The sequence below is a fragment of the Anabrus simplex genome, chromosome 6 (assembly GCF_040414725.1).
Source record: "Anabrus simplex isolate iqAnaSimp1 chromosome 6, ASM4041472v1, whole genome shotgun sequence".
NCBI classification, from domain to species: domain Eukaryota; kingdom Metazoa; phylum Arthropoda; class Insecta; order Orthoptera; family Tettigoniidae; genus Anabrus; species Anabrus simplex.
In genome coordinates, this window is record NC_090270.1 from 4,167,751 (window position 1) to 4,194,585 (window position 26,835).

Genomic DNA, 26,835 nt, shown 5'->3' on the forward strand with positions numbered 1-26,835 from the left:
GACCGAACTACGGCTGTTAGTGTTGCCAGTGTCGAAGCTTGTTCAGTGTAGCTGGATTCTGTCAATAAACTTCATTTTTCAAGGTCCCCTATAGATAGGAGTCAAGAAGTATAAGGTCTGGAGACCGTTGTGGGCACTCAAGAGCTCAGTTTTGACCTATTTATCGTCCAGGTAGATTTTCCTTGAAGTAGGCTCCGACATCTCTGTGGTAGTGAGGCGCAGCGCCATCTTGTTGTAGGTTCATAGTGTGCAGCGACACTTTCCACTTTGCAGCCTTCACATGCAGCCTGATTCACAGATTTTTGAGATGGCCTAGTAAAATGTTGCAACACAGGAGCGCTGGATGGACTTGATGTTGTTGGTTGGACAGACCTTTTCTTATGCACATCATGAACAGTACAGTCTGCTTCAACTTTATCCTCAAAACGATAAACTGTTGTACGTGTTGGTGGCTGAGTTCTGTACACATTACGGCATTGCCGTTGTACCTCTATCATGTTTTCTACTTCCATTTCCAGTTCAATATGGTCTTGTGTTGCTCAAACGATAATCTTACTTCATTCATTGCTGCACTGCCATCTGCTGGAAAACACGCGCCAAGATTGTCGCACCATTCGTGTGACCATCATCTGTTGAGAAAAGAATGGACTACGCAACTGTGCAAAAATTGCAACGATAGGTATGCCATTTTTTTTTCAAAGATATTAACTATCAAAGAGTGTCTACATTTTTCTGGACCCCTCTATAAATGAATTCCGATGGCTATCGGCAGACCCCATCACAAACATGGAAGTGTTATATTTGTTCAATCGGATATACAGGTTCTATCAACAGCCTTCACTGAGGAAAACTATCTACAAGTTCTAACTCTGAAAATCAAAGGCTGTACAATCACATCCATATACAGGGTCTCTCAGATAAACTAAGACCGTCGAAGTGGCGTTTTGCAGTGTGGGAGGCGCGCGCATAGTTCTTGACCTTGCATGTGTTTGACCTACCAAGCATCAGTCACCGGTCTGAATCTCAGCTGTTAACATGGTAAGACAGTTATCATTGCAACAACGTATTTTCATATGTAAAAGTTCTGGTTTCATCTTAATGGTCGTGTGAACAGTGATAACTCTTGCTATTGGTGTGCAGAAAATCTGAATGGTGTTTATGAAGTCCCTCATTATGATAGGAAGATTGGTGTGCTGTTAGTGCAAAACGAAAAATTGGGCCTGTTTTTTTCGAGATGACAGTAAATGTAGAGAGGTACCAAGATGACAGTCTGACGCCGTTCTTCCATCAGTTAACGGAAGAAGAAAAATCGTGTGGGTGGTTTCAACAAGGATTCAGCCCTGGCTTATACAGCAGAATATTCCCTTCTTACAATCTCACGGAAGTGTTTGCTGACCGAGTGCTGGTCTATTTCCCCCTCGTTCTCCAGATTTAACAGCTTTTTTTTTTTTTACTTGTGGGGTAAACTGAAAGAGAAAGTCTATCGAACAAATCCTCACATGTTGGAAGAACTGAAAAAAGAACATTACACTGGCAGAACTCATTTGCATCAGCCAGAATGTGGTTGCCAGATACAATGCCTGTATAACCCAGAAAGGACGAAACTTCCAGTATCTTTTATGAGATAAGATTGTATACACGCTTAAAGCAGGCGGCTGCGCGCAACATAATTTCGGCTGAGACAACTGCCATAGCGCAGAGTTTGGTCTTCGTTTATATGAGAGACAAACCACCGGATACTGAATTCAAAGCCAGGGTACCTGCCGACAAGTGGCAACCTTAACAGGCACAGTACCATATGGTGATATTCATATCACAATGAGAATGGAACAGCACTGCAAGAATGGGCAGAAGACAATCATCCAAGCCTTATCCACAATCCTAAGCAATGTGCATTATTTAACAGCGGCAGATAGAAATGCGGTTACAAGCCAGCTTTGATAATCAATAATGAAAACATCTCTCAACAGTGCATAAAAAGTCTGTAACCCCATTCCAAATATGCAACACAGACCTATCAGTGCAAAATATACGCAGCAGTTAGGCCACAAGGAGTTCCGTTTGAAAGGAGGTCCAATTTCAGGAAAGCCGACTGGCCAAAGTTTACAGACGTGCTCGATGCTGTAGTTTCCACCACAGAATACACACCTGAATCGTACAATGCTTTTGTTGAGGCTGTGAAGAGATGCTCCAGAAAGGCCATACATTATGGTTGCTGTACATTGTATATCCCTGGTCTTACTTCAGAGCTTGCTGCTCAGTTTACAGAGTACAAGACTTTATTTAAAGAAGATCCACTGGGTGAGGCAACATTGGTGGCTGGGAAGAAACTCGTCACATTGCTGACAGCATCAAAAGGGGATTGTTGGATTAAAACTATAGAAAAACTTGATCTAATTAGAAACAGCCACAAAGCGTCTCAGTAATGATCCAACCAGATCCACTGCAGATTCCAACATCAATGCAGACCAGATACCTCACGAGCTGCTCATAAATGAGAAAGTTAGTCACTAAGTCAAAGTACCTAAAATACATCATGAGTTCCAGGAGAAGAGGAGTGAATTTACGATCCCATTTAAGTAACAGAACTAAAATAGGGCTATTAAAGAGAGCAAACCTGGGAAAGCAGCCGGTTTAACCTGTTGAATTCCATTACCCTTAGCGTATGCTTCCTGCTCCACTCCTAACTAATTTCTGCACTATGAACAGCTGTAGGATGTGAACAATGCAAAAGAATCTAACACAAAAGATAAGTATGTTACATGAATATATTTACAATTAGGCACACAAAATACATTAATCCTTGTAGGTTTTCACTGTGTGGTACTTTTCAAAACAGTTTTCTGGGCGGAGACCAGGTGTTCTCGAACATGTTTTGCAGTAGTAAACTGTTTCCTTTCTTGCTCCTGTTTGAACGGACAGCACAGTCTTTATGTTGTTTTCCAGGCAGCTTGTTGATGATGTGCAGTTTACCATTCAAACGTTCTTCAACATCAGAAGATGGTCTTCCTCGCTTTTGACCACCAACTCACTGATCACCTGTTTTCGGAAGGTTTTGTGTGACGGAATCTCCATGCGATTCGTGGTGCAGTAATCTTTATAGAGCAAAAAGCTGCTGACTATTGCCACTTCCAATAGCCAGAAGTACAATTTCTGCCACCATTTCAAGCTTTTCACTACAAAAGCGTAGCTTGATGTGCAATGGTCCGAGCGATCAATGCCTCCCATATGTGACGTGTAGTCAACAATTATGTTTGCTTTCTCTAATTGTTTTAATTGTTCAATACAGTCTCTCTTCTTTCTGACAATAACTGAGGTTGAATTGTTTCCAGATGTTGAAAGCATTAGTACTCTGCGCTTGCCATGCCATCCATTGTGTCTGTGCGTAAGCACTTGACTTCATGCTTCTTTAGGCGCAGATTTTTCTTCCGGATCCCATTTGGCAAGTGCTTGCGATTCGGTTCAATCTTTTGCTTCAGTAATTCACCAGCCAGAGTAACACCTGTATAGAGACGATCAGTGTAGACATGGTACCCAGACTGACCTTTTGCATTTGTAACATTAGCAACTAACTGAAGCACGATTCTTTCTGTGAAAGCCAAGTCCGGTCGAATCAAAGATTCTGTCATTGCAGAACCGTAGTAAGGGATAAGACTACACACATATCCATTTGTAGAATCGGATATTACATAAACTCTGAGTCCCCATTTAGTAGGCTTCTGCGGATTGTACATCTTGAATAACACATGGCCTCTGAAAGACATTGCAGATTCATCAGCTGCTAGATATTTATGTGGTGCATAAACTTCCAAGAACTTTTGGCTGATATAGTCCACGACGTACTTAACTTTGCTAATTCGAGACCTAACTTGAGGATTCAAATGGATTGCTGAATCTGGAGCAGAAACATGCAGCAGAGCCCAGAATATCTGAAAAAATCTTTTGCGGCTAAAACAGTCTACAAAAAAACTGGACGATTCTAACCAACCTCTTGAAAAGAAATCCTGCATTCTGTCGTTTTTCTGCATTGCCATATTCAGTAAAACTCCATAGAAAGCCTTCATTTCATTTACGGTAACATCAGTCCAACCCCACCAAGCCTTGTAAGTGGTGTCACTTTCTGAATTTTGACTTTAGCATATCTGTTGGTCTCGTTGGCAAATTGCTTGAATAACTCGTCACTAAAAATAATTTGAAAAAAATCCGTAAGGTGTTGAGGGATTGTTCGTACCTGATGCTTCGTATCTACAAATTGTTTCATTGAATGAGAATGTAGGTAAATCAGGATCGCCAGTTTTCCATTTGCGCCATGGGTATGGAGGAGCATCACCACGTCCGGTTTCATTATCACTATCACTTTGTTCACTTTCACTTACATTATTCATTAATAAATCATCCAAGTCATTGGTTCATCATTACCACTATCATTGTCCACTAACTGTTCTAAAATATCCAGTTCTGTGAGTGAGGACGAAGCAGAAGCCATGATTACATTCAAACAACAACATCTGTGAACTTGCATAAACATTCGAGAATAACAGAGCTTAAAAAAGTTACAATTCCCGCAAACTATTGTAAATAGGAAAACGTGTTCTCTCAGAGACCGTTAGATAGTTCTACAATACCAGAACACGGCACAGTCTTTATACGAGCACTGAAAGTATGAGATATTGTCATGTCGACATCGGAGCGCAAGGTCTAATATTTTAATGTCGAACCACACTCGAAATAGGAGTGCAAAAGGTTAAATAACATCCAAATGGAGCAAATTAAGAATTTTGGTCTGGATCTTGGAGCTTTACAGATACCGAAGACCTGGCAAGGAAGCAAACCATCCCAAGAACTACAGGCCCCAACAGTCTTCATAGGCACCTTTATAAATTCTTCGAGCATTCATTCTGAATAGAATACTCATAAATGAGCAAGCAGGACTCTGCAGAGACCAACTCCTGAATCTCATTCATTTCATACAGATGGGTGGGGTGCATATGACACTGTCAATCACTGGTTACTCCATGTCAACTTTTCAATCTTGATCAAGACTTACATCTAACTAACATCCTTCAAAACTGCACGTTTTTATTGACTTTCAAGGTTAATGCAGTCAGGGGAGAGTCTTGGCTCCAGTTCTTTTCAACATCTAGGCAAAATTTTTCCTTCCGCAGCCCAGAGTTTATAACATTATAAGGAAGCTAAAATAATGCAAATCTTACTTGGAATACCTTGTAGAGGAGAGATGTGTTCATTGTGATGTCTAGGAACCCACCATCCCGCCCCCAGAAGTACATTTACTTTTATAACCTAGTAAGAGCAGCAGCCGCCATCGGCCATGGCTAGCGCAACTACTCGCATTCTCATTGGTGAACGTGAACGGAATGTGATGTCATTACGTCATTGCCATCACTGCTGATAGGTACATTGTGTTACCAACCCCGGCTGAATAAAAGCACAAAGAAAAAACATCAATCGTGTTTCCTTACGAAACTAGGTGCCTAAGGCTGCTTTGCGGCTTCTAACTGTCCACGGCAAGAATCCTAACTGTCCAGACCAATGATCTTGTCCACTGCAAGAATCCTAACTGTCCAGACCAATGATCTTGTCCACGGCAAGAATCCTAACCGTCCAGACCAATCGTGTTTCCTCACGAAACTAGGTGCCTAACACCGCTTCGCGGCTTCTAACCGTCCAGACCAATGGTCTTGTCCACGGCAAGAATCCTAATTGCCAGACCAATGGACGGCAAGAATCCTAAACAATAATCACTACCAGCAACAGTAAGAGTAAGTACTTCTCATTAGTTCCTAAGTACAGAGGTTGGCAGCCCTGATCGCCTCTTGGCAACATTCTACTCGAGCGTGCAAACAAACGACAGTCGTACAGCGCGCAGCTGAATGTAGCGAGTGCTGGGCTGCGGAAGGTAAAATTATAATAACATCTATACCAACGACCAACCATTCCCAAACACAAGAAGCTTCTTGTATGCAGATGACCTAGCGCTATAGCAATTGAGGCTTTCACGGCCAGCATTACGAATCATGTCAGTGTTTTTCTGGGTTGTAGGCCATGGTCCAGGAGCATGTGACGGTCCTGACATTTTACCAAAGATTGTGCTCGGCATTATCAAGGGTTCTGACTGACTTTCATAGCAGCGAAATTCACAGTGGAATGGAGTGGTGTTGCAATTCCACCTCATTATATAGTGCAGGCTACGATACACTGCTTGCCTATTGGTCTACCATGTTGGAGGGGCGGGCGCTTATTGGCTGTTCTCCGGCCAATGACTGAAGTATTAAGGAGCCCAACGTACATCAACATGCCTTGGCAGAGACAGGCAACTGATCACCCGTTGCTTTTACTGTTCTGCCCCGGCCAATGCGTCCTCCAGGATTTAAGGCTTTTAGGACTGGGAACCGGCTTTGTATACATAGGCACTACAAAACGCAGCATCGCCACATGACTGAAGGAACATAACAGACATAGCCGGCTGGGACAAGCAGACAGATCATTAGTTGCTGAACACTCGCTGCTAGCATGCCGTGACATACAGTACAGCGACACCAAAGTACTGTCAACGACTGTATCATATCACGCCCGGCTACAAAGGGAAGTCATTGAAATCCTGAAGCACACCAACAGCTTCAACCGTAAGGAGGAATCTGAACGGATAATGTAAAAGAGTAGCGGAGAATGAAGAACACTATATCTCTGAACAGTGACTTAGTTTTACGAACCCTGATAAACGCCACAATACTATGAAATTCATAAATAGGCCTAACTGTTATTTTGCACAAAATTTTAAACACCACCTTTAATGTACAGTATATTGCAACATTTTCCTTTCCTAACTACACCCCGACCCAGGAATATTTATTTCGCCTGGAGCGCACAGAGGCATACACGATATGCTGGCAGCATGATGTATATAGGGCAGATCTACAAACTCTATGTCTCTGGCATCAGAATGAAAAAAGCAGGCGATATCCTTGAATTTAGCTCTTGCTGGCAGGATGGAGTATTTAAACTGCACCATGTCTTCTGGTATGGGCTAGAATAAATTTGTTACTTTCATTGACCTGTCTCAGTCTCATCCTTGGCTTTGACGATATGAAAGTGACCGAGGTATGAGTGATGCTAGTAATGCCGTTCCTTATACAGCCAGTCCCTGTTATGAATGGTGTTTCGCTCATAGGGTCATTTGGTGCATGCATTTCAGTGGGCTTGGCAGATTGATATGTAATAGCAACTTCTGGCTCATTGAGGAAAGCAACGGGAAACTACCTCACTCCTCATTTTCCTAGTATGCCTCTTCAGTGACACCTAGGGTATCTATGACAGCTGTTGGTGGAGCTGTAGAGGATCAAACCAGCCTTCGGGCTGAAAACCCATCATACATACATCCTTGAATTTGATAGATGCCAAGCTGTGATGGTATACTACCTTGGCTGATGATATAGATGTTGATTCCCATAGGGAACCTGAAATATTTGTTCTGAATGAGTAAATTTATAATACCAATATAGTTGGTCCGTTATTGGACATTACAAATTTTCCAGCTAACTCATTCCTGATTACTATCAAAGGGTAGGAAGGGTCCACCTATTCAATACTCTTAGTTTCTATATTGTCTTATAAAACTGGGACTAGTTTCAACCCCATATATATTTGGTCATCTTCAGCCATGCTCCAATTGGAAGACATAAGAATACATATAACCAATAATGATATAGACACTGATATGACACAATTTATAGTCTTAATTTAAACCATTGATGAAGTCTGAATAACATATCTACATTTTAAACTAAGTAACACATCAAAAATGTTGTGGTTGATGGCGAACTATTTTGTCGTTTCTACAGCAGCTATTGTTTTTGAGTTGATCTGCGAGTGGGTAGCCTTTTCTGTGTAAACACTGATATGTAGTGATCTATTGTTTAATTTATTTGGAGGTGAATGTCCCTTTGTTGTTCGTAAGTTACATGCACTTGGTACGGATACCAACACCAGACATTGATAATAGCCTAAGGAAAAACCTATTCAAAGTACGAATGTTCCCCTTAAAGCTACATAAGTCTTGACCCATATTACTATTGAACAAACATAAATATCAATAAAGTTGCTCATCTACACAGAAAAGGATACCAACTCCCAGATAAACTCAAAAACAATGGCTACTGTAGAAATGAAAAAATAGTTTGCCATCAACCACAACATTTTTGATGTGTTATTTAGTTTTAAATGTAGATATGTTATTCAGACTTCATCAATGGTTTAAATTAAGACTATAAATTGTGTCATATCAGTGTTTATATCATTATTTTGGGCTCATCAGTCGGTAAATAGCACACTCACCAAGACGCATGGCTAGTGCATACCATGGAGGCCACTGTATAGGCTACTTGGAGTTTCCGGCAGTGCCAATGCACTATGAGATTACGTGGAGATTTGCCGTCATGTGCTGTGAATCTCGACGGATACTCACTCTTACGACATGACCGTACTGACAGACGAGGTGGTGGAGTAGCCTTCTACTACGGGAATGATTTAAAATGCAAGATTATCTGCAACTAAGACCCAAGCCTTCCCCTGCGACCTGAGTATATGTTTGTTGAACTCGACTGTAATAAGAAAATATTAATAGGAATTGTATATAAGCCACCTAATATTAGACAAATGAAGGAATTCAAAGCAGCTTTAACTGATCTTATCTCGGTCTACGAAGATGTCGTAGTCATGGGGTATTTTAAAACTGACTTGTTAAAACAAACCAGTGAATCGGATAAGTTGTGTCACACATTCGATGCTCTGCACATGGAAATCCTACCACTTAACGCTATGAACCACGTCTACTACCCTGGCCACTCGACTCACACTTTAATTGACCTTATAATTTCAAATCAACCCCAGAAAGTCATTAAGCACGGACAGATCCCACCTCCTGGGATTTCAACTCACGACTTATTGTACTTATGTTACTCTATCCGAGGACCGAAGTATAAAGCACGCTACGTTATCTTAAGAGACATAAAACATATTGAATTTGATGACCTACGCAATGACGCATATAACTTACCGTGGGATGACATACGTAATTTTCATGATATTGACTCTAAGGTTAACAGATTCAACTCATTAGTGCTGAACTTGTATGACAAACATGCTCCGGAGAGGCAGGTAAGATATACCCGCGCCCTTCTCCCTGGCTGACGACCGAGATAAGATCTGTTATGGCCAGGCGTGACCGTTGGCACAGACAATTCAGACTAACACGTGACAAAGATGACTTTGAGCAATACAGGAAACTGAGAAACAAAGTTAAACAGCTAATTAGAAACAGTAAATGCCACTACTTTCAACAGTTAGCGGGAAATAATAAATTAAACCAAAGCTGGAAGAAGTTACGATCTTTTGGCATAGGCAAAGCCGTAGAAGAGCACATTCCCACCATATCTCTAGATACCTTAAATGATTACTTTTCTCAGCCTAAAGTCAGAACAGTTCCATTACTGACTAATCCCACAAACTTAGTATGCCGTTCCGAGCGCGACCAGTTCTCTTTCCACACCGTTAGTGCAAATAATGTTAAATGTGTGCTGTACTCTATCACTTCTGATGTGACAGGTAATGACAGTATCTTGATAAAATTAAGAACAGCATCGGGGCTGTACCACCAATGCTGACTCACATATTCAACTACTGCCTGACAAATGGAGCATTCCCTAACGTTTGGAAAGACGCACTAATAAGGCCTACCCCGAAAAACAATACCTTGGATTCTCCATCAGATTACCGCCCTCTGTCCATCCTGCCACCCCTAGCAAAAGCACTCGAATGCCTGATTCATGCACAAATCACTGTATACCTGACCCAAAATTCCCTCTTTGACCCTTTTCAATCCGGCTTTAAAAAAGGACATAGTACCGCGACAGCATTACTGTGAGTTATGGACGATATCAGACAAGCGATAGACCAACGATATGTGACTGTAGCAACACTGTTAGACCTAAGCAGCGCCTTTGTCACAGTTAGCCCTGGGTTACTACTGCTCAAACTCCGTAGTCTCATCTTTAATATGGCATCTCTTAAATTTTTTAGCTCCTACCTCACTGACCGTCGGCAACGAGTATAAGTGGGAACAATGTACTCAGGATGGCACAATAAGTCAATAGGTGTCCCGCAGAGGTCAGTTTTGGGCCCACTTTTATCTGTTGTTAGTGTGAATGACATAGGGGATGCATTGAAATATAGCAAATACCATATCTATGCAGATGATCTTCAGGTTTATTATCACTCATATCCACAAGACATAGATGTAGCCATTGACAGAGTAAATTTTGACTTACGACTGAATGACTATGCGAAAAATAACAGCTTGTTAATAAATCCTAACAAAACTCAGGCTATTATATTTGGTACCAAAAGAAACATTGGATGAAACAAACATCACCATCAACTAAGAAACCTGGTTCTGCTCACATTCTGCTAGTGTGATTATGAATTGTACTATAGGCCTACAAGGTGTGTAAGATACCTCCCATCACATTTGATGTATGTCTTGAACACAGACGGAAAAGAAAAGCCTGTATGTCACCAAATCTAAGTGTGTTTCATAAACTGAGTTTAGTATTGTTTTTACTACAGTTCTGGATAGAAATAAGGAAAGTATAGCAGAAAAAGGCCAACCCCTGACAGCGAGTTCCATAGCTTTGTGGTAAATCCTCCCCCTCTCCGAGCTGAATGGCGGGCCTAAACAAGTGATATACGAAGGATGGGATCAATATCTATAGAGGTAGAGAGAGAGGAATTTCTGCAGAAAGATTAAGTCAGTTTGTCTGGCTTTTGTCACAGTGGAAAATAACCTTATTGAATTAAAGTACTTTCTAACAGTCAAAGTAAATAACTGCCATAAGTGCAATACCCTTCATTCTAATTAAAAGTAGAGAATGATACCAAAGAAAGAAAGAAAACAGATGGTGTGTTACATGAACATTACATAGAAGCTAAGAAAGCCTACTCATCAAGAAACTATCATAAATACTCATCAAAAAACTATCATAAAGAGTCCAGAAAAATTAATATTTTATGACAGGTATGATAGGATAGGTACACATGGTTCATGGTGTGGGTTACTGCAGTCACGTCCTAGTTCGTGAACCATGGGCAACGGCTGAGTGGCCTAGTAAGTGGTCCTGAGAGTTGGGATACCAGTTGCTATGGAGTCATGGCCCTCCTTGTGCTCAGGCGGCTAGGGCATCCTGCTTTATGAATTTACCGAGCTCAGAACATTTTAAGCAAGCCTCGGACCTATGGGAGTAACGGAGTCCTACTCCCATTTGATAGGGGAGGGACTCCTTGGAAACAACTTGGCGAACAAAATGGAATTCGATAGGGAGCTATCAAGATTAATGGGGCTTATGGAAGAAAGAAAGTAGAACTGGCTGAGTCAGCAAAGAGGATGCATCTGAATGTGCTAGGAGTAAGTGATATTCGGGTAAGGGGAGATAACGAGAAAGAGATAGGAGATTATAAAGTGTACTTGACGGCTGTTAGAAAGGGAAGGGCAGAGTCTGGGGTAGGGCTCTTTATCAGGAATACCATTGCATGCAACATAGTTTCTGTTAGGCACGTAAATGAGCGAATGATGTGGGTAGATTTGTCAGTTGGAGGAATTAGGACTAGAATTGTCTCCGTGTATTCACCATGTGAGGGTGCAGATGAGGATGAAGTTGACAAGTTTTATGAAGCATTGAGTGACATCGTGGTCAGGGTCAACAGCAAGAATAGAATAGTGCTAATGGGCGATTTCAATGCGAGAGTTGGGAATAGAACTGAAGGATATGAAAGGGTGATTGGTAAATATGGGGAAGATATGGAAGGTAATGGGAATGGGAAGCGCTTGCTGGACTTCTGTGCTAGTATGGGTTTAGCAGTTACAAATACATTCTTCAAGCATAAGGCTATTCACCGCTACACATGGGAGGCTAGGGGTACCAGATCCATAATACACTATATCTTAACAGACTTTGAATTCAGGAAATCTGTTAGGAATGTACGAGTTTTCCAGGGATTTTTCGATGATACAGACCACTATCTGATCTGTAGTGAACAACGTATCTCTAGGCATAGGGTAGAGAAAGTGAAATCTGTCTGCAAACGAATAAGGGTAGAAAATCTCCAGGACGAGGAAATTAGACAGAAGTACATGGATATGATTAGTGAGAAGTTTCGAACCATGGACAGTAAGCAGGCTCGGGATATAGAAAGAGAATGGGTGGCATACAGGGATGCTGTAGTAGAAACAGCAAGGGAATGCCTAGGAAAGACTGTGTGTAAAGATGGGAAAAGGCAAACATCTTGGTGGAATTATGAAGTGAGAGCAGCTTGTAAACATAAAAAGAAGGCTTATCAGAAATGGCTCCAAACAAGGGCCGAGGCAGACAGGGATTTATATGTAGATGAAAGAAACAGAGAGAAACAAATAGTTGTTGAATTCAAAAAGAAGTCGTGGGAAGATTATGATAATAACCTGGAAAACCTAGGTCAAGCAGCAGGGAAACCTTTCTGGACAGAAATAAAGAATCTTAGGAAGATACAGTTGGGATGGCCAGTATAGAACATTGATTGACTACGTAATCACGAATAAAGATGATGGCAGGTACATCACAGATGTAAAGGTCACCCCTAGTGAAAGCATGGACAGTGACCACAGATTGTTGGTAGTAGACTTTAAACATAAGACTAATGAAACACAAAAAAATATTATGAAAAAACCAAGGGTTAAAACTTGGAAGTTGCAAGAAGTCCAAATAAAGGAAGAATACAAACTAAGGATTCAACAGAGTTTGCCGAAGGGTGAAGTAACCAGCGTTAATGAAAAATCTATGTGGAGTTACAAGTTCTATCAAAAGAAAAAAGGAGACACCATGGTGGAATGATAGAGTGAAAACAGGGGTGAAAGAAAGAAACCAAATAAAGAAGGCACTGGACAAGGAAAAACAAAAACAGGGACAAGAACGAAATGAACAAGAAATACAAAGACTTCAAGGAGTATACAGGAACAAGGAACTTGCTGTAGAAAACATTGTAAGGGAAGAAAAAGAGAAGAAATGGAATGAGTTTGCAGACAAATTGGAAGAGGACAGTAGAGGAAATATGAAATTACTATACACAGTAGTGAAAAAACAAGCGAAGGGATCAAGAGACCATAAAAGCAATAGAACATGATGATGGAACTCTGGCACAAGAAGAGGGAGAAATTAAACAAGAACTCAAGATCTATTTCGAAAAGCTGCTGAATGGAGATACAGAAAACATAACAATGGATAGAGGAGAGCCAAGTTGAGGAACCACAGCTGAACTACCAATTACATGGCTTGAGGTTGAAAATGCGCTCAAGAGCATGAAGAAAGGAAAGGCAGTGGGCATAAATGAACTAAGTGCAGATATGCTGAAAGCAGCAGGAATTCCAGGAATCCAATGGCTCTACAGACTGCTCAACAAGATATGGGAGGAAAATACTATTCCTGAGGACTGGAAGATGGCCATCATTGTACCTCTGTTCAAGAAAGGAAGCCAACGAAAATGTACTAATTACCGTGGTATCACACTACTGTCTCATGTCCTGAAAATATTGGAAAAAATAATAGAGACCAGAATCAGAGATAGTATTGAACCAATTTTGGAAGAAGAGCAGTATGGTTTCAGACCAGGAAGGTCAACTACAGACCTTATATTTGCAATTAGGATGCTAATGGAAAAATACTGGGAGGAGAATAAGCCTTTATTTCTAATATTTTTGGACATTGAGAAAGCATACGACAGTGAACCAAGGAAAAGAGTTTGGCAATGCATGAAAGAACTTCAAGTGCGAGACAGCCTCATAGACAAAGGGAAAATGTTGTATAGTGGGAATAGAAGCTGTATTAAAGTAGAATTTGGTTTGTCGGACTGGTTTGAAAGAAAGAGAGGAGTGCAGCAGGGCGGCTCATTGTCACCACTTCTATTTATTATTGTAATGGATGTAGTAATGAAATCTATTAAAAGGAAAGAACATGGAGATATCAAAGCCTCAGAAGACTCAGAAGAGGAATTGGGAGAGAGAATGCAAAGCTGGAATGAGGAGTTTAAGAAATATGGTTTAAACATCAGCAAGACCAAGACGGTGGTGATGAAAGTGTATGAGGAAGGAGCAGAACCAATAGTCATGTTAAATGAAGCCCAACTGGACAGCGTTCCAGTTTTCAAATACTTGGGTAGTGTTATATCAAATGACAACCTAGCAAAACAAGAGGTGAACAATCGAATCAATAAGGCAACACAATTTTACCACCAGGTAAGACACCTGCTGTGGGATGAGCAGATACCCATGAAAACAAAAATGACATTGTACAAGTCCTATTACACACCAATTCTTACATACAGTCTCGAAACCACAACACTGACCAATAGAGATAATTCCAAACTTCAGGCAGCTGAAATGAAATTCCTACGCACTATGATTCAGAAAACCAGGAAAGACAAGATTAGGGATGAGAAAATTAGAGAAGAAGTAGGAATAGATGATTCTCTCCTCAATAAGATTAAGATATCAAGACTGAAGTGGTTTGGTCACATGAAGAGGATGCCAGTAAACAGAACTGCAAGGAAGGAATTTGATAGAAAAGTAGAAGGGAGATGACCCTGGGAAGGCCACGAAGGAAATGGATAGATTTAGTTAAGAATGATGTACTGCTGAGTGGTCATGATTGGGACAAGTTGGTGGAGGAAGAATGGTACCAAGGACAGGATGAGATGGAGGAAGCTCATATACCACACCCGGGAAACTGGAGATGGTTTAAGATGATGATGATGATGATGATGATGATGATGAAGGGAGGGAAAAAGGAAATGAACAGTGTTTTGAGTAATTCAGGTGAACTCATAACAGATCCCAGGGAATCACTGGAGAGGTGGAGGGAATATTTTGAACATCTTCTCAATGTAAAAGGAAATCATCCTGGTGGTGTTGCAAACAGCCAAGCTCATGGGGAGAAGGAAAATGATGTTGGTGAAATTACGCTCGAGGAAGTGGAAAGGATGGTAAACTCCATTGTCATAAAGCAGCAGGAATAGATGAAATTAGACCTGAAATGGTGAAGTATAGTGGGAAGGCAGGGATGTAATGGCTTATAGAGTAGTCAGATTAGCATGGAGTATTGGTAAGGTACCTTCCGATTGGACAAAAGCAGTAATTGCACCTATCTATAAGCAAGGGAACAACTACTGAGGTATCTCATTGATTAGTACACCAGGCAAAGTATTCACTGGCATCTTGGAAGGGAGGGTGCGATCAGTTGTTGAGAGGAAGTTGGATGAAAACCAGTGTGGTTTCAGATCACAGAGAGGCTATCAGGATCAGATTTTTCAGTATGCGCCAGGTAAATAAAATATAAAATTAGAAGGAATTTTAGCAGAAGCGACTGGGGTCAATTTTCATTCATTGGGAAGGGTGTGAAGGAGTGGAACAGTTTACCAGGGGTTGTGTTTGATCCTTTTCCAAAATCTGTACAGATATTCAAGAAGAGAATAAACAGCAACAGAGAAAATAAAGGAAGTGTTAGAGGGCATTCGACCAGTACAGGTTATTGTAAATAAAAAATGTGTGTAAATAAATTAATCCCATCCCCTGGTCTAAGGAGTTTGGACAGCCAAAGTGGGGGACTCCCTGTAGGGGTGAAGTACAGTGGGGACTTCAAGGGCCCTCGGACCGCTACGGTAGCTGCGAAGGCCCTTCAGGAACTCTGAAAAGTGGTGGCAAAAGGGGCTCTGGTTAAGACGCAGCAGGTTGTTACGCTACTTAGGTTCCAGAATGAATGAATGAATGAATGAATGGAATAAATAAATAAATAAATAAATAAATAAATAAATAAATGCAATGTAAAGTTTAAACTTATACCAGTTGTATAGTATCATTTGAAGTAATTCCACATACTGTATATCAATTGACTATATTTGTAAGTAGTACAGGAGATATTATAAGTAGAATTTTGTAAACAATATAAATTTATTAGGGATGAGCAGTGTGTTTAATAGAAAAAATTGTTAGCGTAAATTGTATAATATTGTATTATAGGAAAATTTTCTTCTCTTGTTAATTTAATATTTAGTGCTTGACAATGTATTTTAGTGTATCATTTGCCACCGAAGTAGACACATCATCTGCAAATAAAGAGATTTTGATTTGATTTGGTAATTGAAAAATGCTATGAGGAATAGGCAGTTGTGTTTATGTTTCGTAGATCTAGAGAAAGCATATGACAGGGTACCGAGGGAAAAGATGTTTGCTATACTGGGGGGCTATGGAATTAAAGGTAGATTATTAAAATCAATCAAAGGCATTTATGTTGACAATTGGGCTTCAGTGAGAATAGATGGTAGAATGAGTTCTTGGTTCAGGGTACTTACAGAGGTTAGACAAGGCTGTAATCTTTCACCTTTGCTGTTCGTAGTTTACATGGATCATCTGCTGAAAGGTAAAAAATGGCAGGGAGGGATTCAGTTAGGTGGAAATGTAGTAAGCAGGCTGGCCTATGTTGACGACTTGGTCTTAATGGCAGATTGTGCCGAAAGCCTGCAGTCTAATATCTTGGAACTTGAAAATAGACGCAATGAGTATGGCATGAAAATTAGCCTCTCGAAGACTAAATTGATGTCAGTAGGTAAGAAATTCAACAGAACTGAATGTCAGATTGGTGATACAAAGCTAGAACAGAGTTGATAATTTCAAGTATTTAGGTTGTGTGTTCTCCCAGGATGGTAATATAGTAAGTGAGATTGAATCAAGGTGTCGTAAAGCTAATGCAGTGAGCTCGCAGTTGCGATCAGCAGAATTCTGTAAGAAGGAAGTCAGCTCCCAGACAAAACTATCTTTACATCGGTCTGTTTTCAGACCAACTTTGTTTTACGGGAGCGAAAGCTGGGTGGACTCAGGATATGTTATTCATAAGTAAGAAGTAACAGACATGAAAGTAACAAGAATGATTGCTGGTACAAACAGGAGGAACAATGGCAGGAGGGTACTCGGAATGAGATAAAGACTAATTTAGGAATGAACTCGATGGATGAAGCTGTACGCATAAACCGGCTTCGGTGGAGGGGTCATTTATATATGAACGGAGGAAGATAGGTTACCTAGGAGAATAATAGACTCCGTTATGGAGGGTAAGAGAAGTAGAGGTAGACCAAGACGATGATGGTTAGACTCAGTTTCTAATGATTTAAAGATAAGAGGTATAGAAGTAAATGAGGCCACAGCACTAGTTGCAAATAGAGGATTGTGGCGACGTTTAGAAAATTCACAGAAGCTTGCAGACTGAACGCTGAAAGAAATCACATCACTGCCGTAAACGCCATGTTGCATTACATTCAGACATGCCTGGAGGCCAGGACAAGAACTCTCATTTATCTGGTAATGTTCCTTGCTGTTATGAAAGTAAACAGGCAGTTGGGTCAGACTGAATTTAAGTTCATGGTTAATGGCCATAGCTACCTTCAGTGTGATGTTGATCATGGTCTTGTCAAAATACGGAAGAAAAAATAGGTGCCAATTTCACATCTGTACGATTGGTTTCTACAGTAGGAAAGTAAAGTTCTGTGTAAGTGAACTAAACCATTCAGATTTTCTCAATTTTTCACCTCTCTAAATAAAGACTGTTATTTGAGAAAGGTAAACAAAGAAGAGGAAAAATTTCACTAGCATGATGCATAATCTGTATTGTAAAGATATTGATAAGAAAAACAGAGCACAAGATGATGTACAAAACTGATATTGATGTAAGAGAAAACATCAGGACGTTAAGCTTCCTACGTCGGAGAAATCCTGATGGTAAACTGCTACCTCCACCAATTTACAACACTACAGTTTTGACTACATAGGAGAAGGACTTATTGGAATTCCTTCCTCTGACAAGTCCAGCATTCCACAATTTCTGTCAAGACAGAAAGTACTCCAGCCAAAGACCCAAACCTCATCGACAGTGCACACGAGGATTAGAACTACTTCATAATTATCTTATTTCCAGTATAGCCTAACTATGATTAATTTCAGTTGGACTCTTAAGGAAAAGTTCATAAACCAGTGTGAGCCTATTATGTTTACCTATGAAATGATAAGACTTTTATAACATCTGATCAACTTCACTCTTTATGCATAGCTATTACCGAACTTGTGATAGTAAAAATGAAGGAAATATTTTAATCTGCCATTCACCATACATTACAATAAAATGTGGCATGGTAATAACAGTACATCGAAGTTATCACTTCAATGAACCATGACTTATATGTCAAAGATTATCGTACAATATAGCTGAAATATTACTAAAATATAAGCACTGTTAACAGTTCGTTTTGCATATTTTCAATTTACCGACATAACATTTACAAAATGTTTCTAGAGCTGGTACAACACGTAACCCTTCGCACTCTGGATTTCAAAACAACCTTTATTTGACTAATACTCCTTTTTCTCTAGCATCAAAGACATTTTGAAATGATACACAGAAAACGAAGATTTCTTGACGTTCAGTTAATTCAAACAGAACTTACAACTTACTGACATCGCTTTCCCAAATGATTAAGTAAGTTAATTCTGTAATAGGGGCCGTGAATCACAGGGGTACGAGCTCACTTGCAAATTTCGTAGCATCCGAAAATAAGTTTAATGCCAACCACAGTTTTATCAAAACAGAAAGATATAACACAAAATGACAAGTTGGTTGCTGTGAAATCTTATACCGAGCCATTATCAATTTCGCCTCTATTTTCGACAAGATACGAGTTGTTTACTCTGATTTTCTTCATTCACAATTTGATTCTCTTAATTCAACTTTAATGATAACCAAGTGATAATTGTCCACTCTATTTGTGATTGTACTCATGCTCGTGCGAAGAAGCGAACAGGTGAAACCAAAGAGAATGGGTGAGTTGGCAATACTGATTATTGCTAAAAAAAAAGTGGCCAAAAATATTTAATGAGAAATTTCCCTTAATCACTTTTAGAATTAGACGTTATAACCACAGTTTATTTATCAATACGTCATAATGCCTAAAGAATAAAAAGTATGTGTTATTCTTCTCAAGCTTTTGGGTTTGAGATTCAGCAGGTGTTAATGACGTCAGATCACTCATTTGCTGGATGTTGGCTAGTGTTGTCTAGAGCGCTAAGTTGTGCGAAGAATAATAATGTGAATTGCTTAGATTACGTGTGATATTCTCGTTTGTGTTGTTTTAGTTTAGTAATATGTTACTGATAGGGTGTAGGAATTACAGGTGAAGTGTATAAATAAGTGTGTAAATGTTTTCGCTATGTCGAAGAACTCGAGAACGCAACTGAAAGTTGACAGCGGCATAGTGGAGGTGAAAAGCAAAGTAAGTTTCTGTTATGGTCAAATAGTTCTTGTTCCAAGGTGAGATCGTTGAGCTTCATTAGAATTTTACATTACATACTGGTATATTACAGTTGAATATTCAGGCACTCCGGTGTTGACAGTGAATTATATCGTATTTGATGAGCGTTGTCGTTATGTATGACATAACCTAATTCGCAGTAGTGTAGTTCAAGGAATACGTTCGGTTAATGTGTAATATGTATTATTAAAAACGATATGGTAATTTAAGTACTTTAAATTCTTCCATTTTATCAGAAGTGTTGTTTTTTGACGAGAGAAGGTAAAAAATATTTGGGAGATTTGTCATTACGCTGATTCATTAAGTATCTGTTGTCCGTGTAGGTCTATATGCTTCCTCACCCTCTCACCCTGCTTAGGATTTTCAGAATTTCTATCGGTAGAGGACTCTTTCAAGTTCTGTTTCTTCAGCCTATTGTGGGTCGTTATCCTGAAGATAAAATCTTGAAGAGTTTATCTTATGTCAGGGAGATGATAGTATTTTTGGGTATTCTTTAGCATGGCTTTTCAAAAACTTCCTTCACAAGATGTTGTGAATGTCAGTGCTCAAATAGTACGACCAAATATTTACTTCTTTTAACTTCATTTATATATTTACTTGGTTCATGGTGTACTAGTCACGTACTAGTTTGTGAACCATGGGCAACGGCTCAGTGGCATAGTAAGTGATCTTGAGAGTCGGGATACCAGTTGCTATAGAATGGGAGTGGGTCATTTCGCACATATTTTGAATCATGGCCCTCGTGCTCAGGCGGCTAGGGCATCCTGCTCCATGAATTTACCGAGCTCAGAACATTTTAAGCAAGCCTCGGACCTATGGGAGTAACGGAGTCCCACTCCCATTTGACAGGGGAGGGACTCCTTGGAAACAACTTGGCGAACGAAACAGAATTCGATGGGGAGCTATCAATATTAATGGGGCTTATGGAAGAAAGAAAGTAGAACTGGCTGTCAGCAAAGAGGATGCATCTGGTTGTGCTAGGAGTAACTGATGTTCGGGTAAGGAGAGATAACGAGGAAGAGATAGGAGGTAATAAAGTGTACTCGACGGGTGTAACAAAGGGAATGGCAGAGTATGGGGTAGGGCTGTTTATCAGGAATATTATTTCACACAACATAGTTTCTGTTAGGCTCGTAAATGAGCGAATGATGTGGGTATATCTGGCAATTTGCTGGCAGGACCTAGTGTTTACAGTGCTCTATGTCTTCTGGTATAGGTTAGAGCAATTTTGTTACTTTCATAAATCTGTCTCTGTCTTATCCTTGTCTTTGACAATATGAAAGTGACTGAGGTATGAGCGATGCTAGTAATGCCAATCCTTATGCAGCCAGTCCCTGCTATGAATGGTGTGAAAATGTTGCTCATAGGGTCAGTTGGTGTATGCATTTCAGTGGGGTTGGTGGCTCGGTGAGGAAAGCAACAGGAAACTATCTTCAGTGATGCCTAGGTCCTCTATGACAGCTGATGGCAGAGCTGTTGAGGATCCCACCAGCGGAATTGCTGACAGACTGAACATACATACACATATCTGGCAATGGGAGGAATTAGGACTAGAATTGTCTCAGTGTATTCACCGTGTGAGCGTGCAGATGACGATGAAGTTGACAAGTTTTATGAAGCATTGAGTGACATCGTGGTCAGGGTCAACAGCAAGGATAGAATAGTGCTAATGGGCGATTTCAATGCAAGAGATGGAAATAGAACTGAAGGATACAAAAGGGTGATTGGTAAATGTGAGGAAGATATGTAAGTTAATAGGAATGGGAACCATTTGCTGGACTTCTGTGCTAGTATGGGTTTAGCAGTTACGAATACATTCTTCAAGCATAGGGCTATTCTGTTTTACAAATCATCACTCTCATTTTTCATCCGTATTGAAAGCAGTGATCTCACTTAGTTTACAAAAGAGTACGTTTATTGTTCCACCTATTCAATACAATCAGTACCATGTTATGTGGTTAATTAGACGTAGAAAATCTGAGTATTATGGGGACATGTTTCACCGTTCTTATTGGGCATCATCAGCCATATTAATTTAATCTTAAAACAAACATTGTTTAAAGGACAATGACTTTTATAATTTGTAAAAATTGAACTGTGATTTATGATATTAACTTCACAGAATAGTGGTTATAAAATATGATGTTGGGACATACAACACATGTTAAAATTATTGTAAACTAATTTAAAATCTTGTCTAATAGAAAATTTTATGTTGACACAAATTAGCTTTTCGAAGGCTAAATTGTTGTCAGTAGGTAAGGAATTCAACAGAATTGAATGTCAGATTGGTGATACAAAGCTAGAACAGGTTGATAATTTCAAGTATTTAGGTTGTGTGTTCTCCCAGGATGATAATATAGTAAGTGAGATTGAATCAAGGTGTAGTAAAGCTAATGTAGTAGGCTCGCTGTTGCAATCAACAGTATTCGGAAGAAGGAAGTCAGCTCCCAGACAAAACTATCTTTACATCGGTCTGTTTTTAGAACAACTTTGCTTTACGGGAGAGAAAGCTGTGTGGACTCAGGATATCTTATTCATAAGTTAGAAGTAACAGAAATGAAAGTAGCAAGAATGATTGTTGGTACAAACAGGTGGGAACAATGGCAGGAGGGCACTGGGAATGAGGAGATAAAGGCTAATTTAGGAATGAACTCGATGGATGAAGCTGTACGCATAAACCGGCTTCGGTGGTGGGGTCATGTGAGGCGAATGGAGGAGTATAGGTTACCTAGGAGAATAATGGACTCTGCTATGGAGGGTAAGAGAAGTAGAGGTAGACAGAGACAACGATGGTTAGACTCGGTTTCTAACGATTTAAAGATAAGAGGTATAGAACTAAATGAGGCCACAGCACTAGTTGCAAATAGAGGATTGTGGCGACGTTAGTACATTCACAGAGGCTTGCAGACTGAATGCTGAAAGGCATAACAGTTTATTGTGATTATTAGAGACGAGAATTATATGCACTAAAAACAGTTAAAATAGGCAGGCATGTAGGCTCTTAAATTAGCCAAAATAGACATGTAAATAGGCACTAACGTGTAAAATAGGCATGGAAAAAATACTTAAAATTCAATAACACGCTCAATTACTATAAACTGAATTTACAACAAGCAACGTTTCAATGTTTTCGGGTAACAGTCTTGTTCTCCTGTCGGGCAGAATCTTTTGTACCGAGAGAAATCTCTTAACATCACAGGAAGTGATTGGACAAAACTTCAATGAAGCCACTTCATCTGGTTTTAGTTCAACTGCTTCATCTACCTCACTTTGTAGCACCCTGGCTACTTTTACCGTTGTTTTCCATAATGGATTCTGCTGCAGAACTCTTATGGAACTTCTTACTGACAGCGGCTACCTTCTCAGAGGTTCGGGCAAAATTTCTCCTGACTTCTTCCACAACCCTAAATGACTCCACCGGGGGAAAGCCACTCGGTGATTGCTCCCAGCAGCTTGTTGAAGTCTGAAGATGCTCCAGTTTATGCAAGGGGGATATTAGCTCCCATCTTTGCAGTGCAGAGGTCTATAGAAAATTGTTGTTGGTCGTTGTTCACAGTAGACTGGTAGAAAAGCTGCGATGACAACGTTTTCTGTACTCGTGTCAAATGCATCGCAGTAGTTCTATGTTGATCTATATGGTATTTTTTCACATTTGACCTGAAAAATAATAAATTTGACTTAAATTACAATGTTCTTATATTCCTAAAGCTGGGCTAATAGACAATAACGCTTAATAAACATAATAAAGGCGTAAGGCCTACGGAGAGGCCTGGTGCAGGTCTTTTTCACGTAGACGGCCTATTAGGCGACGTGTATGTCTGTGATGATTTCTAATGGTGAATACGCCACACACACCCAGCCCCGGAGCCATTGGAATTAACCATTTAAGGTTAAAATCCCCGACCCGACCGGGAATCGAACCCCTCGACCCTGTGAACCTAAGGCCAGTACGATGACCATTCAGCCAACGAGTTGGACAGTATAAACATGCATTTGTTTCATTAAAAAAAGAGAAAGACTATTAGAGGTGATGTTTCTAGAAGTACAAAACTTTAAAGTAGGAACAAGAGAATTCATAATTTATGTGGAAATACATCCTCAAAATGTTCAGTTATAATCTGGCAGTTTCCTGTCGAGTTCACTGGGTGAAAAAAATCATGAAAATGACATGAAACGATATCTGAGTAGCGTAGAGGAGAGTTCCTTCCTACATGCTTGCCAGAAACTCGCCAAGCTGCCTCCAGCAGTATTCTTACTTATATAGAAAAATTAAAACGGAGGCACTATAAATCTCAGATTTGTGAACATTTATGTTGCTATTCGCTTGCTTTGGTCACCCGGGTCAGCTGTCATGAAGACTATTTCCTGTTGCCTGCAATAGATCCTGTGTCATGTGTGCCCACATGGCTGCCACCCCCGTAGAAAATTAAAAAACCGCGTGATTTGAAATTACATAAAACATACCTGCCAACCCTTCCGGTTTACCCGGAAACTTTCCGTTTTTTAACTCGTCTTCCGATTTTCCGATTTATTTTTAATTCTTCCTATTTTTGACCAATATAACGTCCAGTACGGTCAATACTCTTTCCCTAGGATAAAGGATACATTCTTATGTGCTTGTGTAATTTACCGAACCTAATTTTCAAGCATTTTTATTTGATGCTTTATTTCGTGAGTCCGTCGCGTTCGTGTATCGTGTTTCCAGCTCTCTACAGCAGCATGTGTGCTTTACGGCTGGGGATTCGGGACGGCAATCGTCCTACAAGCAAGAGAGGCTAGCGAGCGCTAGCGACTCAGTTAATCGGGACGATAGAATGAGTTTCTTATCGTGTGGTTCGCACACTTATTAACATCGTTTCTGTGCGTAATATCGTTGGAATTGTATGCCACGTGTTTTTTTCTAGCGGTTATATGCTTTTCTCCGTGTCAAAGTTGTATGTTAATAATATATGAGCATGCCGATCTGTCTTGTACGTGCTAGTTTCACGTATCGGTACTTCACTGCATTTTTGTTTATTCTTACTTAATAATTTTAATGAGTTGAATGTATTTCAGGGAGTTGTGTCGGTGACAGTTTCTGGTATTTTCTCTTCACGTTATGGCTACAAAACATAAACGTTATCACCAAGTGTTCGGAGATACCTATAAAATTACATTATCGTTCATTTTACAGTCTAATAAAAGAAACTATTATGCGAATCACCTCGGGAGATACATTTCATTTCGAGTTATCGAAATTTCGAAATATAGAGAATACCGTTTTTGAGCATGTATAGCACATAATTCAATCAAATGTATCTACGGGCTTTTACTGAATACGTTATGTTTAATGGTGCAGGTACTTAAAAATATACAAAGAAACTCTTTTTACAGCATCACTTTAATTATAACCCTTATTATAGTAAGTTTTTAGAAGACAGGATACAGTACATACAGTAGTGAAATAAGAAACACGTTTGGAAAATATCCGTTAGTCTCTTCTGTTTATTGCGGTTAAACTTTCCTCCCTACACGTTGAAACTTCGTCAATACCACGCAGCCGAGTTTCGTAAATGGAGCTTGTCATCCGCGAGTTCTGGGCTTGATTTCGTATGTGACCGGTAATTAATTGACACCCGAGAAACGGCGAGGCTTTGCCGATTTGGCGATCACTAGAAGTTCGAGTTTTTCGGTTCCCGTCATATTAGTTTCCAGCTTCACCGGAACCCTTTCTTTACTTGTTAACTGTTCCTCACAAACCGCAAATGCCGTATTGCGCAGTTGATGTTGCGCAAAATTCGAGTTACGTAGTATTTTTTGCTTCAAGGGAGGAAATGTTTGCTTCGGGAAATCGAGAAATTCGTTTAACCTAATTTCTAGAATAGTGAAATAAATACACGGAAGAATAGGACAAACGGCCGGAAAATCTAAGTTCGAGATACTGAAAATTCGAGTAGTTTCGAGATATCGAGGTTCGACTGTATTATTATTATTATTATTATTATATTATTATTATTATTAATGTGTCATAAATTAGAGTGATTGAGGTACATTTTCGCCGGCCCCGTGGTGTAGGGGTAGCGTGCCTGCCTCTTACCCGGAGGCCCCGGGTTCGATTCCCGGCCATCTCAGGGATTTTTACCTGGACCTGAGGGCTGGTTCGAGGTCCACTCAGCCTACGTGATTAGAATTGAGGAGCTATCTGACGGTGAGATAGCGCTTCCGGTCTAGAAAGCCGGGAATAACGGCCGAGAGGATTCGTCGTGCTGACCACACGGCACCTCGTAATCTGCAGGCCTTCGGGCTGAGCAGCGATCGCTTGGTAGGCCAAGGCCCTTCAAGGGCTGTAGTGCCATGGGGTTTGGTTTGGTTTTGGGGTACATTTTCTTGTAACCATTTTAATGTTTTTTAGTTTAAAATTTTAACTTTAATGATCAAATCACATTGTAACTGTAGGTATGCATGCCTTCCATCCTGTCTTTTTTTTTCACTTAGACCATGGCACAATATATATGATGAAATACAAGAATTAAAAAATCTTCCTATTTTTGATTTCTAAAAGTTGGCAGCTATGCATAAAATCAGCTTCATGGTCCGTATTGCACTTCAATAGATTCACAATTAAGTATTTATTTATTTTCCACCTAGTCGATACAATGATTGCTTAAGGCAATTTTTAATGGTTAAAGGTGGTACACGTTTCATATATTATCAACATCTTCAGCCACATAACACCGTTTAGATGAAAAATATATAAATTGACAAAGTAATGCTTTAGAGGAAGTGTCCTTAAAATTAACATAAGATTGACAACATTAAAACAAACAAATAACTCAAGAGAAAATATATAAATTATTTCTACAATAGAAAGCAGTCGTCAAGGAAACACTTGTACAATATTCCATAGAGAATATGTCCTAACAAATATTCTTTTCTTAATAATTCATGAAAAATGTCAATTAAGAAATTAAGAAAAATTAAGAAAAGAATATTCATTAGGACATATTCTCTATGGAATATTGTACAAGTGTTTCCTTGACGACTGCTTTCTATTGTAGAAATTATTTATTTATTTTCTCTTGAGTTAGTTGTTTGTTTTAATGTTGTCAATCTTATGTTAATTTTAAGGACACTTCCTCTAAAGCTTTACTTTGTCAATTTATATATTTTTCATCTAAACGGTGTTATGTGGCTGAAGATGTTGATAATATATGAAACGTGTACCACTTTTAACCATTAAAAATTGCCTTAAGCAATCATTGTATCGACTTGGTGGAAAATAAATAAATACTTAATTGTGAATCTGATTTGAAATTGTCGTGGCATGCGCCCATAAACTTACTTTTTGTCACAGTTTAGCAAAACTCTAGATGGGATGCTAGAGCTTGCGCATCCCAGACTCTCTTT

At 39.7% G+C, this 26,835-nt stretch overlaps 2 protein-coding genes across 7 annotated transcripts in view; one reads left to right on the forward strand and one right to left on the reverse strand.

Moving 5' to 3' along the window:
• The window catches only part of LOC136875408 (coiled-coil-helix-coiled-coil-helix domain-containing protein 7), a 66,437-nt gene extending 47,498 nt beyond the window's left edge, over positions 1 to 18,939 (reverse strand). The window contains exon 1 of one of the 6 annotated variants that reach the window (XM_067148959.2): positions 18,826 to 18,939. In XM_067148959.2, the coding sequence (XP_067005060.2) occupies positions 18,826 to 18,840 (15 nt within the window). In that variant the 5' untranslated portion in view covers positions 18,841 to 18,939. Of the gene's footprint in view, positions 1 to 18,406; positions 18,553 to 18,585; positions 18,724 to 18,774 lie in introns of those variants that run through there. The other 5 variants (XM_067148957.2, XM_067148960.2, XM_067148962.2 and 2 more) reach the window with 5 other exon arrangements.
• Positions 18,940 to 19,176: 237 nt separating this feature from the next.
• par-6 (partitioning defective protein 6) overlaps positions 19,177 to 26,835 on the forward strand; it is a 266,845-nt gene continuing 259,186 nt past the window's right edge. Inside the window, exon 1 of the mRNA XM_067148955.2 lies at positions 19,177 to 19,407. Within this exon, the coding sequence (XP_067005056.2) occupies positions 19,345 to 19,407 (63 nt within the window). The 5' untranslated portion in view covers positions 19,177 to 19,344. The remainder of the gene's footprint in view (positions 19,408 to 26,835) is intronic.